This window comes from Ursus americanus, chromosome 14 (assembly GCF_024610735.1).
Source record: "Ursus americanus isolate L20-20 chromosome 14, mUrsAme1.1.p, whole genome shotgun sequence".
Lineage (NCBI taxonomy): Eukaryota > Metazoa > Chordata > Mammalia > Carnivora > Ursidae > Ursus > Ursus americanus.
Window position 1 is genome coordinate 1,358,772 of NC_142140.1, and position 12,212 is coordinate 1,370,983.

General features: G+C 48.4%; 1 protein-coding gene across 1 annotated transcript; it reads right to left on the reverse strand.

Moving 5' to 3' along the window:
* Positions 1-3,461: 3,461 nt before the first annotated feature.
* Positions 3,462-3,968, reverse strand: LOC148108895 (proline-rich protein 23E-like). Its single transcript, XM_087866691.1, has one exon. It carries the CDS (start codon positions 3,966-3,968, stop codon positions 3,462-3,464), a length of 507 nt encoding a protein of 168 aa, XP_087722817.1.
* Positions 3,969-12,212: the final 8,244 nt, after the last annotated feature.

The window sequence follows — 12,212 nt, forward strand, 5'->3', positions numbered from 1 at the left end:
CTTGAGGTGACCGCACCTAAACCAGATCGGATATATACAAGGAGAACTCATACAGGAGAAAGGGGGGGATTACATCCAGGTGAAAGACATAACAGAGCAAGGACGTACAAAGGTAATGAACACAGGTGTGCCTCAGAAGACTGCAAATGTGAAGAACTGCCCTCCCCCGGCAGAGCACCATGGGGGAGAAACATGGCACCACCTCATCAGCAAAGGCCAGGTGGGAAACCCGGACTTCCACCTTTGCCTAGCTATAAGGAGGTGCCCCTCCTGGGCCCAGCAAGGGCATATCTGTGGAGGCCTAGAGGATGCTAACCTGTTCCCACCCTGGGGGGAGCAAGGCACCCCTGCTCATCAAGAGTGGCCAAGTGGGGAACCTGGACCTCCTTCCACACCTGGCCATGACAAAGCGATCCCCCTTTTCCCCCAGGAGCCTGGTGTCAGGGGAGGCCCACTAAAACAGAAGCTTTAAAGAACACCAGAGTCTCAGCATAATACCCAAAATGTCCAGGATACAACTGAAAATCACTTGTCATGCTAAGAACAAGAATCTCAATCTCAATGAAAAAATTTAGCCAACAGACTAAACACAAGAGGACATGGATGTGGAAATTACCTGACCCTTTGAAGCCACCGTCATAAGAGATCTTTTATTATTGTCAGGGCTCAATCCTGTCATTGCTGTTTCTGGTTTCCATTTAATGTACCTTGTTGCAATTAAAGCAATTAAAAACACACTTGGAACAAAAATAGAAAGTATCAGCAAAGAAATGGAAGATATAAAACAGAACCAAGTGGGAATTTTAGAACTCAAAAATAACTGAAATTAAAAAAAAGAAACCTCAATGGATAGACTCAAAGTAGAGTGGAGAGAACAGCGGGAAGAGTTAATAAACTCCAAGATAGAATGATAAAAATGACCTGGTCTGAACGGTGAGAAAAAAAAATGTGCAGAACCTTAGGGACAGGTGGGTCTGTAACAAAAGATCTAACATTTGGGTCACTGAAGGCCCAGGAAAGGAGAGAGAGGGTGGAGCTGAAAAAGTAGTCAATGAGATAATAGCAGGAAACTCCCCAAATTTGGCAGAAGACAGAAACCTACAGATTCAAGAAACTGAGCAATCCCAAATGAATTAAGTTAAAAGAATCCACAGCAAGATACATCATAGTGCAACTACTGAAAACGAAAGATAAAAGAAGTCTTAAAAGTGGTGAAAGAGAAATGACATCTAATCTGTAAGAGGAAAACACTTCGAACGATGTGTATGTACTTCATTAAAAATCTATATAAAGAGATACATTTAGCTCAGTCGGTTAAGTGTCCAACTCTTGATTTTGGCTCAGGTCATGATAGGGTCATGAGATCGAGCCCCGTGTTGGGCTCCTCACTGGGCGTGGGATCTGCTTGAGATTCTCTCTCCCTCTCCCTCTGCCCCTCTCCCCAGCCCCTGCTGTCAGGTGCTCTCTCTTTCTCTCTCTCTCAAAAAAAAAAAAGAGAGAGAGAGAGAGAGAGATTCAAGACACTATAGATAAATGTTCACGCAACCCTTGGGAAGGCAGATAAAAGAAAACAGAAATGAAAAACAGAGGGAACAAGTAGAAAACTAAAAATGAAATAGCAGATTTAAGCCATAACATAGAAATAATTACATTAATGCTAATAGTCTCACATACGGTATGATTCTACTTATACAACATTCTCGAAATGCTGGAAGTACAGAGACAGAGAGCGTACAAACAGTTGCCAGGAGTCAGGGATGGTGCGGGGGAAGGGCTAGTACGAGAGAGATCCTTGTCGTGACAGTAGTTCTGTGTCTTGATTGAGGTGGTGGTTTCAGAAAGCTACACGTGTGACACGATCACACAGAACTATATCCATGTGGCCCCAGCTTCCGTCGCCCGGTTTGCTGTTACCCTGGAGCAAGGCAAGGTGCTGCCATGGGGGGAAACGGGTGAACGGCGCACGGGACCTCCTTACGCAGCCTTTGCAACTCCCTGGAAACCTGTAATTTCATGATTAAAAAAAAAAATCACAGATTATAACTTACACATATTTTAAATGGTCAATACCCTTGTAAATGAAGGAGAAATAATCTGTCTCTCACCATGTCGATACTTGGGTACGCCTTCCTACAAGACGTGACGGCATCAGATGTCGAACTACGATCAAGAAGCCAGGATCTGAGCAATAATATCAGAGCCATCTCCATTTAAAACAACACAGGAAAATGAGAGGGGAGGTCACAGTCACTAGTGTGGAGTGCACATTAAAACGGTGCAAACATACTTCGTGTCTGTAGAATGAGTTCGTTTCTAGGCGTCAATAACTACCCTCAGTTTCTCACGTCTATGAGCCCCCAGGGGGACAAGTGAAGGGTGGGGAGATCAAGGGCAGTCCTCTGATGGGAGGGACCCCCGCACAGTGTAAATCACTTAGCTTCCGGAGTCCCGCCCATGGGAAGTCAGGAACACTCTTCCAACATATCAGAAAGGCCCCAGATGCTTCTGAGACCCTGCACACTCCCCCACTGGAAAGGACACCTGGCTTCTCTCCAGCATCTTCTTTCGTGCGTCCTCAGGTGTTTCTTGCTTCTCACAGCTAGTTCACGCCACAGTCCTCTGAAGTTCACGTCAGACTACGCTGTTGCTACTCCCTCTGGCCACGGTCCTCTCTCCTCATGTCTTAGGATTCAGCAGCTGACCGAGCAGCTTTCTTCATCACCTCTCCTGCTCTACTTCTTTGTAATTCCCACATCCACATGGATGGACCTTCCAGCCAGCTCTCTGTTCTTTTCCTTCTCAGTGCCAGTCATCTCTTCCTTACCCCAATCACCCACTCCCATGGCCAAACCCAGATCCCATCATTTCCGTGAGTATACCCATTCCTCAATAAATGGAGAGCGTTTCCTTTTCCAACTAGTAACTCCCATCTTTCCAGGTCATTTTTTCAGTCAAGGGCGATGGGCCCTGCTAGGACCTTCGGCAGAGCAGTTTTGAGCCACGAACTAAATGTGCATATAGCTTGGTGGGAGGATTGTAAACATTGTGTCAACTGAGAAAGAGCAAAGAAACTTGAATTACTATAATAGGTCATTTGTGCAATTTCTAAACACAAGCAAGCAACACTCACTTTACCAGGCTGCATGCTCACGTATTTGAGGACCTGCAGCTAACACGCGATGGTGCGGGCCCATGACAAAGGCAGGGAGAGGAAAGGGTGCAGGTAATAAGGTTGAAGGGCAAAGGAGAAAGAAAATAGAAGTGAAAAGAGATGATAAATAGAGGGGCCTTGCTGGGGCCACCAAGAGTGTGCTATATATTGAAGAACAGTGAACAACTTACATCTGAGATTCTTTAAAAAATTAGAAGTCAGATCTAAGAGTCTGGGCAGACCCACAGCTCACTAGGCATCATGCAATTCATCTCCCATGGTTGGGGCAGGTGGCAAGGGGATTGACTGATTAGCACTGGAAGACGTGATGGCAGGTTCTGCAGTGTGGCCGAGGGGAGCGGGGACAGCGGGGATCGGGCTGAGGGTCTGCAATGGGGGAAGGGGGCAGAGGGCAGAGTTCTGGGCTGCAGGGTAGAGCAAGTGCCCCAGGGCTAAACCTGGAGGCCCATTCTGATGGAGGGGCTTGGCACCTCTCCAAATGAGGAGCTCCTCTGGACGGTCCCCCCGCTGCAGCCGGGAAGGCTGAGCTGGTGTGAATCTGCCATTCCACCTGGGGACAGTGGCCAGAGGCGTCCCCACTCAGAGCTGGAGGGACTGAGGAGTACGGGGGTGGGGGTTCCATGGGGTAAGGAAATACACTGGAGGCCACGGTGGCCAGGTACTGGCTCCCCACTTGGGGATCAAAGCTGGAGAAGCCCCAAGGCCAGACTGAAGGCACTGGGGCGGGGGGAAGCCCCATCCAGAAAGGACTGACAAAGGACACCCACTTGTAACTCCAAGGGGCTGGGTACCTCATGAAGGCTGAACAGCACAGGGGGTTTGTGTGTTTGTGCCACACAGGCACGGAAGATTCATGTCTGCCCCGGAGGCAGCTGGAGGTACGTGGATTTCCTTTGAGGGCTGGGAGGCCGGGGCACATGTTTCTGCATAGCTTGTTCCTGAATGGGGGCAGCCTCCCATTGTGGACAGGACCCTTTCTGTTCTTGCCCACGCCTGGTTACATGTGGCCAGCTTGCCATCCTTGCTCCCCACCCGTGGGGTGGACAGAAGCTGGAGGAGAAAGAAGAGGTGCAGGAAAGGGGTGTGTGGCAAGCCTGGGGAGGGGCCGGGGATGTCAGGAGAAGGCCAACAGCACAAACTAGTTTTGGGTAGAGTTGGGGCTTGGGGGTATGTAGCATTTCTTTGAGTTTAATTGTCCTTTCCTGTCCCTATGAACCCCCTGCCCCCACCCCAATGTGGAAAACAGGGACCTGAGAGGATTAATGGTCAGGCTCCAGAGAGACCTGGGTTGGTTGGTACAAGGAAGAAAAATATGAGACAAATTCCAAATCAGAAACATCATGGAAATGGGCAGAATAAGGGGCTCTCCTTGGAGAGGGAGAAGGTACCCCTCCACCCTTTCAACACCCTCCCTAGACCAGGCGCCCCCCCTCCTGGAGCCTTCCTCAGCAAGTCAGTGATAAGCAGAAGTGTGCCAAGGTCAGGGCCATATTTCAGAAATGCACTCCCGCTGATGGGTAGAGATCAGCCTGGAAGGAAAGGAAGGGTTGTAGCAGCAACTTAAGGGAGAGGTGACAGTCCTTCAAACTAAGGGGATGCAGTGGGCAGGGAGAGAAGTGGGGGGGGGGGGGCTTCAGCTTTTAGGAGACCACACCGGAGTCCTTAGCAAGGAGGTGTTGAAGAAGGAGTCCAGAATGAGCCTGGGTAGAGATGGACCCACAGACGCACCGAGAACAGGGGGAGACAATGGGCTAGGGGAGGACAGCCAGTTCTGTGTGAGTCAGTTTTCTTCCACATTTCCCAGGGCAGCTGATGGCATTCAAGGCCTCAATTCTTCCTTCTCCCTATAGCCCCACCCCAGGTGACCCACTCGGGCTCCAGGCTCAAGGGACATGGGTAAGTATGATGTGAACATAGGGTTTCAGAGGGGCTCTTTCAATCCGGCCAGACCCTCTGTGATTGCTGTGAGAACATGCTGAGAGAGTGTAAGAGAATGAGCACAGAGCTGAGCACCCCACTGGTTATGGGTCAGCCCAGAGCCAGTGGACCGGTAGGTGTGCGTGGGCCCCGGAGAGGTGGATTCAGTCCCACTGAATCTTGGGCAGTGTAGCCTGGAATCTGGGGGGCTGAGCACACTCTCCAGGCGATTCTCATGCACACTAACTGCTGGGAAGAACTGGCCTAGCTGAGCTGTAGGGCCTGCTGGAGCCCAGCTGGGAGGAGAGCTAAGTGGAGCAGAACCGGCTGTTTGTAAGCTAGGAGACATTTACTGTGTGCTACAGAGAAGCTTCTGTTGTTATTGTTACACAGCATTGTTTTGCAATAGATGACTGACACACTTTCTCCCCCTCCTACCTTCCTCAGACTAAATTCCAAGGGCGACCGCAAGAAAAATCAGAGGGTAAAGAAGCAGCATGCTCCATCCTGTTCCCTTCCCTCCAGGACACATTTTGAGGGACCAGCCAGCAGGCCATACTGGAGGTAAGAGCACAGCTGTGCTCATCCCTGCCCCCCGAGTGGGTAGAACGGTAAGGACATGAAGGCAGTCATGGGAGGGAATGGGCAGAGGGCCTGGCAGAGGGAGCAGTCAGCTGCTCTCTAGGTAGCAGAGATGTGCTGTGATTCGACCTGCACACCTGAGGACTTGATGTTGAGATGCAGAGCAGAATTAGACTATGAACAGGATCCAGGTGGGAATGCAGATGTTTAAATAGGTGTTTCCATGGATGCCAGAGGCAATAAGGGCTGGTGATGAAGTGCAGAACGAAGAGGCCCCAGCAGCAAATGGACCAGATGAACCCACACATGCTGTGCACATGTGAGCCTCACTACCCACCTGGCCTGGATTCAGCCTTCACTGCACAGAGCATGGGGAACCTCTGAACAGGCTTGCACCACCTAAGAAAAATTTTCCCCAATAAGTAAAATGGGGACAGATAGAAATGATGTCCAGTGATGGAGGGAATAAAAATTCTTAGTAATGAATAAGAAGATTCAAGTCCATTGAGAAATGGGGAAAACCTAAAACAAAAGCCATTTGTGGGTTGAAAAAAGTGCTCGTGGGTTGGAAAATTGATATTGGTAAAATGTCCATGCTACCTACAGCAACCTGCAGATTCAGTGCAAGCCCTAGCAAAAGTACAATGGCATTTTTCATAGAACAAACAATTTTAAATTTTCATGGAAACACAAAAAAGACAAATAGACAAAGCAAATTTGAGAAAGAACACAGCTGGAGACATCACACTCCCTGATTTCAAACAGTATTACCAAGCTATAGTAATCAAAATAGTGCAGTATTAGAATAAAAACAGACACATAAATCCATGGAATAGAGAGCCCAGAAATTAGCCTGTGCATTAATGATCAATTAATTTACAACAAAGGAGTCAAGAATATACAATGGGGGAAGGGACAGTCTCTTCAATAAATAGTGTTGGGAATACTGGACAGTCACATAAAAAGAATGAAACTAAACCACTATCTTACATCATACACAAAAATTAACTCCAAATGGATTATAAACTTGAACTACTGTATGATCCAGCAATTCCACTTCTGGGTGCGCATCTGAGGAAAACAGAGACATTGACTCAAAAAGACATATGCACCCCCATGTTCACTGCGGCATTGTTTATAATAGTCAAGATCTAGAAGTGGCCACTGATGGATGAATGGACAAAGAAGATGTGGTGTGTGTATATACACACACACATACATGCACATGCACAACGGAACCTTATTCAGCCATAAAAAAAGAATAAAATCTTGCCATTTGCAACAACATGGATGGACTTTGAGGCCATGATGCTAAGTGAAATAAGCCAGAGGAAGAAAAAATACCATATGATCTCACTTCTATGTGGGAATCTAAAAACCACACCAGGGGCGCCTGGGTGGCACAGCGGTTAAGCGTCTGCCTTCGGCTCAGGGCGTGATCCCGGCGTTATGGGATCGAGCCCCACATCAGGCTCCTCTGCTATGAGCCTGCTTCTTCCTCTCACATCCCCCTGCTTGTGTTCCCTCTCTTGCTAGCTGTCTCTATCTCTGTCGAATAAATAAATAAAATCTTTAAAAATAAAATAAAATAAAAACCACACCAAACAAAACTAAGCTCACAGAAACAGGGAACAGATTGGTGGTTGCCAGAGGCAGAGTGGGGGGGGAGTGTAAAATGGGTGAAGGGGGTCAAAAGTTACACATCTCCAGTTGTAAAATAAGTAAGTCTTAGGGATGAAATATACAGCATGGTGACTAGATTTAATACTGCTGTATTTAAAAAAAAAGTCGCAGAGGTGGGATGGGAGACAAGAGGACAATAGCATCTGAAAAGGTGTTCGAATGTATAAGTAATGAAATAATGCAACTGAAAGGAATGAGCTGGACAGCAGGCTGAATGGATACAGTTGCTAGTGCCCTCTCCCCACCCCACTCAGACAAGGATAAAGGGAGTTTGGGAAAGGCATCAGCCTGCAAGAACAATGATCGTGAGAGAGGAGGCAGGAATGAGATTTGGGAAGTGAGAAAGCAGGGGGCCACACAGTAACTGAACCCCAGCTGGGGGAGGAAGACAAGGAGCTGAGTCCTAAGCCACAAGGCCACCGGAGAACCTCTGAGAGCACCTCAAGTTTCTGGCATCAGGTGAGGTTGGAGGTGGTGTGGAAGTGGGATAAGGTAGGGGATAAAAGCAGAAGATTGGTTGAGTTTTCAAAGACTCTCTGACAAGCAGTTGGAATGGAGACATTTCCCCTGCTCCCAGCAAAGGAGACTAGACTTTTCTTCTCTGCACTGAAAATGGAGGCAGAGGTCGGGGAGTGAACAGATGCTCACATTCTGCCCAGACTCCATTTCTCGCCTTCTCTCAGTTCCCTGCATGCCACCCTTTCCCCTTGGGGCAGGAGAATGGCAGGGCCTTCTCTGGAAAGCATGACCAGGCCAAAAGGAAGGATCCAGAGGTGGTAACTTTGGTGGTCCCTCAAAGACAGGCCCAGCCGTCACTGGAAGCCACACTCACAGGCTGAGGACTTCCAACCCGCTCTTTGCAGCCCACTCCTAACTATGAGCCAGCAACCAAGTTTCACTAGACTTCGGAGGAAAGCCTGTCACACACGAGATATTATGTATTACACACTATAATATCAGATATCTCTGCTACCTCAAAGATCAAGAACTAAGGCGACTTGGACGACAAAGACAATGTAGACGGGAAAAAACACAGAAAATTAATATCCTCAGAGAGGTAAGACTGTTTTCTTAAAATATAAACAGGATACTATTTTAAAAACCTCTCAGAGCAAGAAGCTTGCAAATTAACTAGGATAGCTAAGATGAAAAGCGTAAGCGTTGGAAGATAAAGTGGGAGGTGTCTCCCCAGAAAACTGAACAAAATTACTAAAGTGCATAACGGGAGAGAAAATAAGGAAATGAAAGTGTCACTAGAGGTCTAACATCTGAATGACAGGGACTCTCGAAACAGAATAAAAACTGGAGGAGACGTCATCAAGGACACGGATCAAGACAACTTCCCAGACCTGAAGGGCGGTTTTCTAGAGTATACGATCGGGAAATTTGGGGACACTGGGGACAAAGGAAACCCTGCAGTCCCCAGAGGAAACAAATACCAAGGTTTGGAACTGGAATGGCTTCACACTCCCATACCTGTCCTGAAAGCTGGAAGGAAAGAGGGCTTTCAAAATTCTAACGGAACGTTGTGTTCTAGCCCAGAGTTCTAAACCTAGGTAAAATGTAGGTGGTGAGGATGCAGTCACGATACTCTAAGCCACGCAAGAGGTCAAAGGTCACCTCCGAGGCCGCCTTTCTCAGAAAGCTGCTGGAGGATACGCTACAGCAGAATGAGGGAGTCTGCTGAGAAAGAGGAAGACCAGGAAAACAGAGAGGTCCCCGGGGGACAGCTGTGAGCCAAGCCAGTCTAGAAGATTCCTGGAGAAAACGCTTCAGGAAGGTGAGACCGGGAGAAGCCCTGATGTGCGTGAACATATTGAGGAGACGCGGTGGGAGGGGCAGGGCCATGAAACCGCTACAGCTGTAGTGCCTAGAACTGAAAATCCAAGTACTGGCTTGCTCTGTGCAACTACAGAGGTAGGTACCAAAGTAATTAGCTAACAGAGGTGCAAGGAATTGTCCCTGGGAAAGAGGGAATGATGGGGAAGATTCCTTTCCACATCAACTCCTTAAGACTATTTGCTTCTAAGTTAAATGTAGGAAATTGATTATCAGGCAGAGCCAAACAAAAGAGGAGGCTCTCATTTTTCACCATCAGACTGGACACGGTTTAAAAGATTGATTTCAAAGTACAAAGATAGTACTGAGTGTTGGGGAGAAGGTGGGAAAACTGGTCTAATTCTTTCCTAGTGGGAGCAAAATGGACAGGATCTCTTTACAGGGCCATTTAGCAGCAAGTGATCAGAACTTAACATGTGATACACACCCCCCCCCAGGCAAGTTGCTTCCCTCCCTTAATCGTACATCATGAATAGGGAAGAGGAAGCTGTGTGAGGAAGGGGACCCCTGAAAGGCACTCCAGGGATGTGGGGGGACAGAGATTTGGGGCTGGCATCTGCAGGCAGACTGACGGAAAGGCGGTAGCCTTCTGGGATAAGAGAGTCTTGGGCTCCAGATGGATCTCCTCCCTGATGGAGAAACCACCGTGGGCTCTAACTGTGAGCAATTCAGAAACGCCAAGGGGGCAGTCAGGTAGGCTGGCAGCCGGGGAGGGTGAGGGAGAGTTTTGTTTGAAGAATGAGGAGGAGGGTTGTGACAGAGATAAAGAGCCAATTAGCAGGGAGGGAGCAAGAGGGTGTGGGAATAGGCGGGACTGATGAGAGCGCCCCGGTGCTGGGGAGGGGGGTGGGACGCACAAGGTTAGCCGTGGCCAGCAGACAAGACAAAGGGGAAAGGACCCACTTCCACCAGACGAAAGCTGCTCTCTCTCTCCCCTGCATAAGCCTCAGAACCCACACACACCCGGTTTATTTAGTGCTGAAACGCTCTCCGCTCTCCGAGGAGAAGCCTGCGGTCTTGGGAGCCCCCAGGCGGTGCCGTCCTCCCAGGCCAGGCAACGCACCAACCTCCTCACAGACCAGGAGGGAGGGAGGGGCCACACCCACCTGCAGCTCGTGGTTTCCCAGCGGCCCGCGAGCTGGGCCTACATCTGGTATGCTGATAAAAGGCAGGTGGGCCACGGCCTGTCATGTGAGGAGCGCGGGGCCAGGCCACCTGATTTGACTCTGAAGGACATGATAGGACCCTGTCGAGTGGCGCCTGCACATGGCTCAGTCACATGCAAGAAGCTGGTTGGATTGATCCAGCAAACTGTTTATCCCAGAAATAAAGGTACAGACAGGATTGGGTTGGATGCTGACAATGAGAGGGTCCAGAGTATGCCACTGACCTAGTTATCAGAGGTCTGGGAAAGATGACCAGCCAGGGGGCTGAAGACAGAGTGAAAGTCAGCCCTGCTGGGTGGGGAGTAGGCACCTTGTGGGCAGAGGGAAGCCCAGCTGCCAAGGCCCCAGGGCAGGAGCAGACCCCTTCCAGGAGCCCAAAGGGCCAGCGTGGCTGGAGCCCAAGGCGAGTTTGCTGGGGGTGGTCGGACAGGCAGGCGGTCCCACCTTCCAGGGGCCTGTGCGCCCAGATAAGGAAGACATGGTGGAGTTGGGGTTAGGAGCAGAGATGAGTGCAGGTTTGAATTTCCGAGCGGCGTACCTGGCTGCAGCCTGGGGAGCCAGGTGGGTGTCGGTGTGGCTGGGAGGGCACATGCAGGGGCGTGGGACAGGGGCGTGTAGAAGAAGGGCACCATGAGAGAGGTCTACAGGAGAACGCGGCTCTGCAGAGGCAGGGGTTATTCCAATCCTCACAGCGTTCTCAGTTTTGCGTGTACTTGATTTGTAGTTTTCCAAGAAGTGTTAAAACTCTTCCATTATGATTGTGGATTTGCCAGCTTCTCTGTATTTTTGTGGCTTTTTGATGAACACATTTCGAGGCCAATTATTTATGTAGCACTTCCCAGGTGTCAGGCACTGTCCAAATACGAACTCATTTAATCAATTCTAACAATAGGAGATGGGTTCAGAAAATTATACAGTAAGAGCTTTGAGAAAGCTAATAAAAGTTTATTGATTAACAAGGAAAATTGTTCATGATATATTATGAAATAAAAAAGGCAAGTTATAGTGCAGTTAATACAAGTCAGTCCCTTTTTCGGTGAGTGAAAGAAATGTATCTGTGCATAAGAAAATGGTCTGGAACTGTGCGTACCAAAAAGATGACACAGATTATATTTGGGAGGTAGAATTATGGCTAATCATAATTTTCTTGTTTCCGCTTATATGCATCTTCCATTTTTGATAACAAGGATCTATTAGTTTGGTATTTTAAAAATAAAAGAAATCATTTGATGAGGATCCTGCTATTCAAATTACGAACCTGAGAAATTGCAAATAAACGGACTGAAAATTCTCTTTGATTAAGAATGAGGTGTTCAATCTAAAGACACAAAGAACTGGCTGCACAGCTTCATGAGGGGGAATTAGAATCCGTCATACCCAGGTAAGGCTTGATAAGAAATCCATGCAGTAGGGATGTTCCCTCAGCCCCAGGGGTCCTCAGCCTTCATGTAGCCAGGTGGGCTTGTTACAATACAGAGGGCTGAGCCTCGGCCCCAGAATGTCTGATTCTATGGGTGTGGGGTGGGGTGGAGAGTTTGCATTTCTCGCAAGTTCCCTACTAATACCCATCTGCTTGTTTGAGAACCAACCACACTTGGGAGCCCAGCCACGGCTGGACGTGAATACAGAATATGTTCACATGGTGTGACTACTACACAGCAATTATTTGAAAGTTGCAAAGAGCCTGGCTCATAAAACCATCAGGCCCAGAGCTTTTTCAGGAATGTTATTTAGACTTGGTTTCACCTTTCTCATGCTATGGTCTACTCAAAGGCTTTTTTGAGTCTTTGTGTCCAGTTTTGGCCGTTCTGGCTAATTGCATTTTTCTTTACAGTCTTCCATTACTCAGAGAT

Excerpts from the sequence above, each read along its gene's own strand:
- LOC148108895 (XM_087866691.1), bottom strand. The coding sequence starts at position 3,968 with ATGAGGTACCCAGCCCCTTGGAGTTACAAGTGGGTGTCCTTTGTCAGT.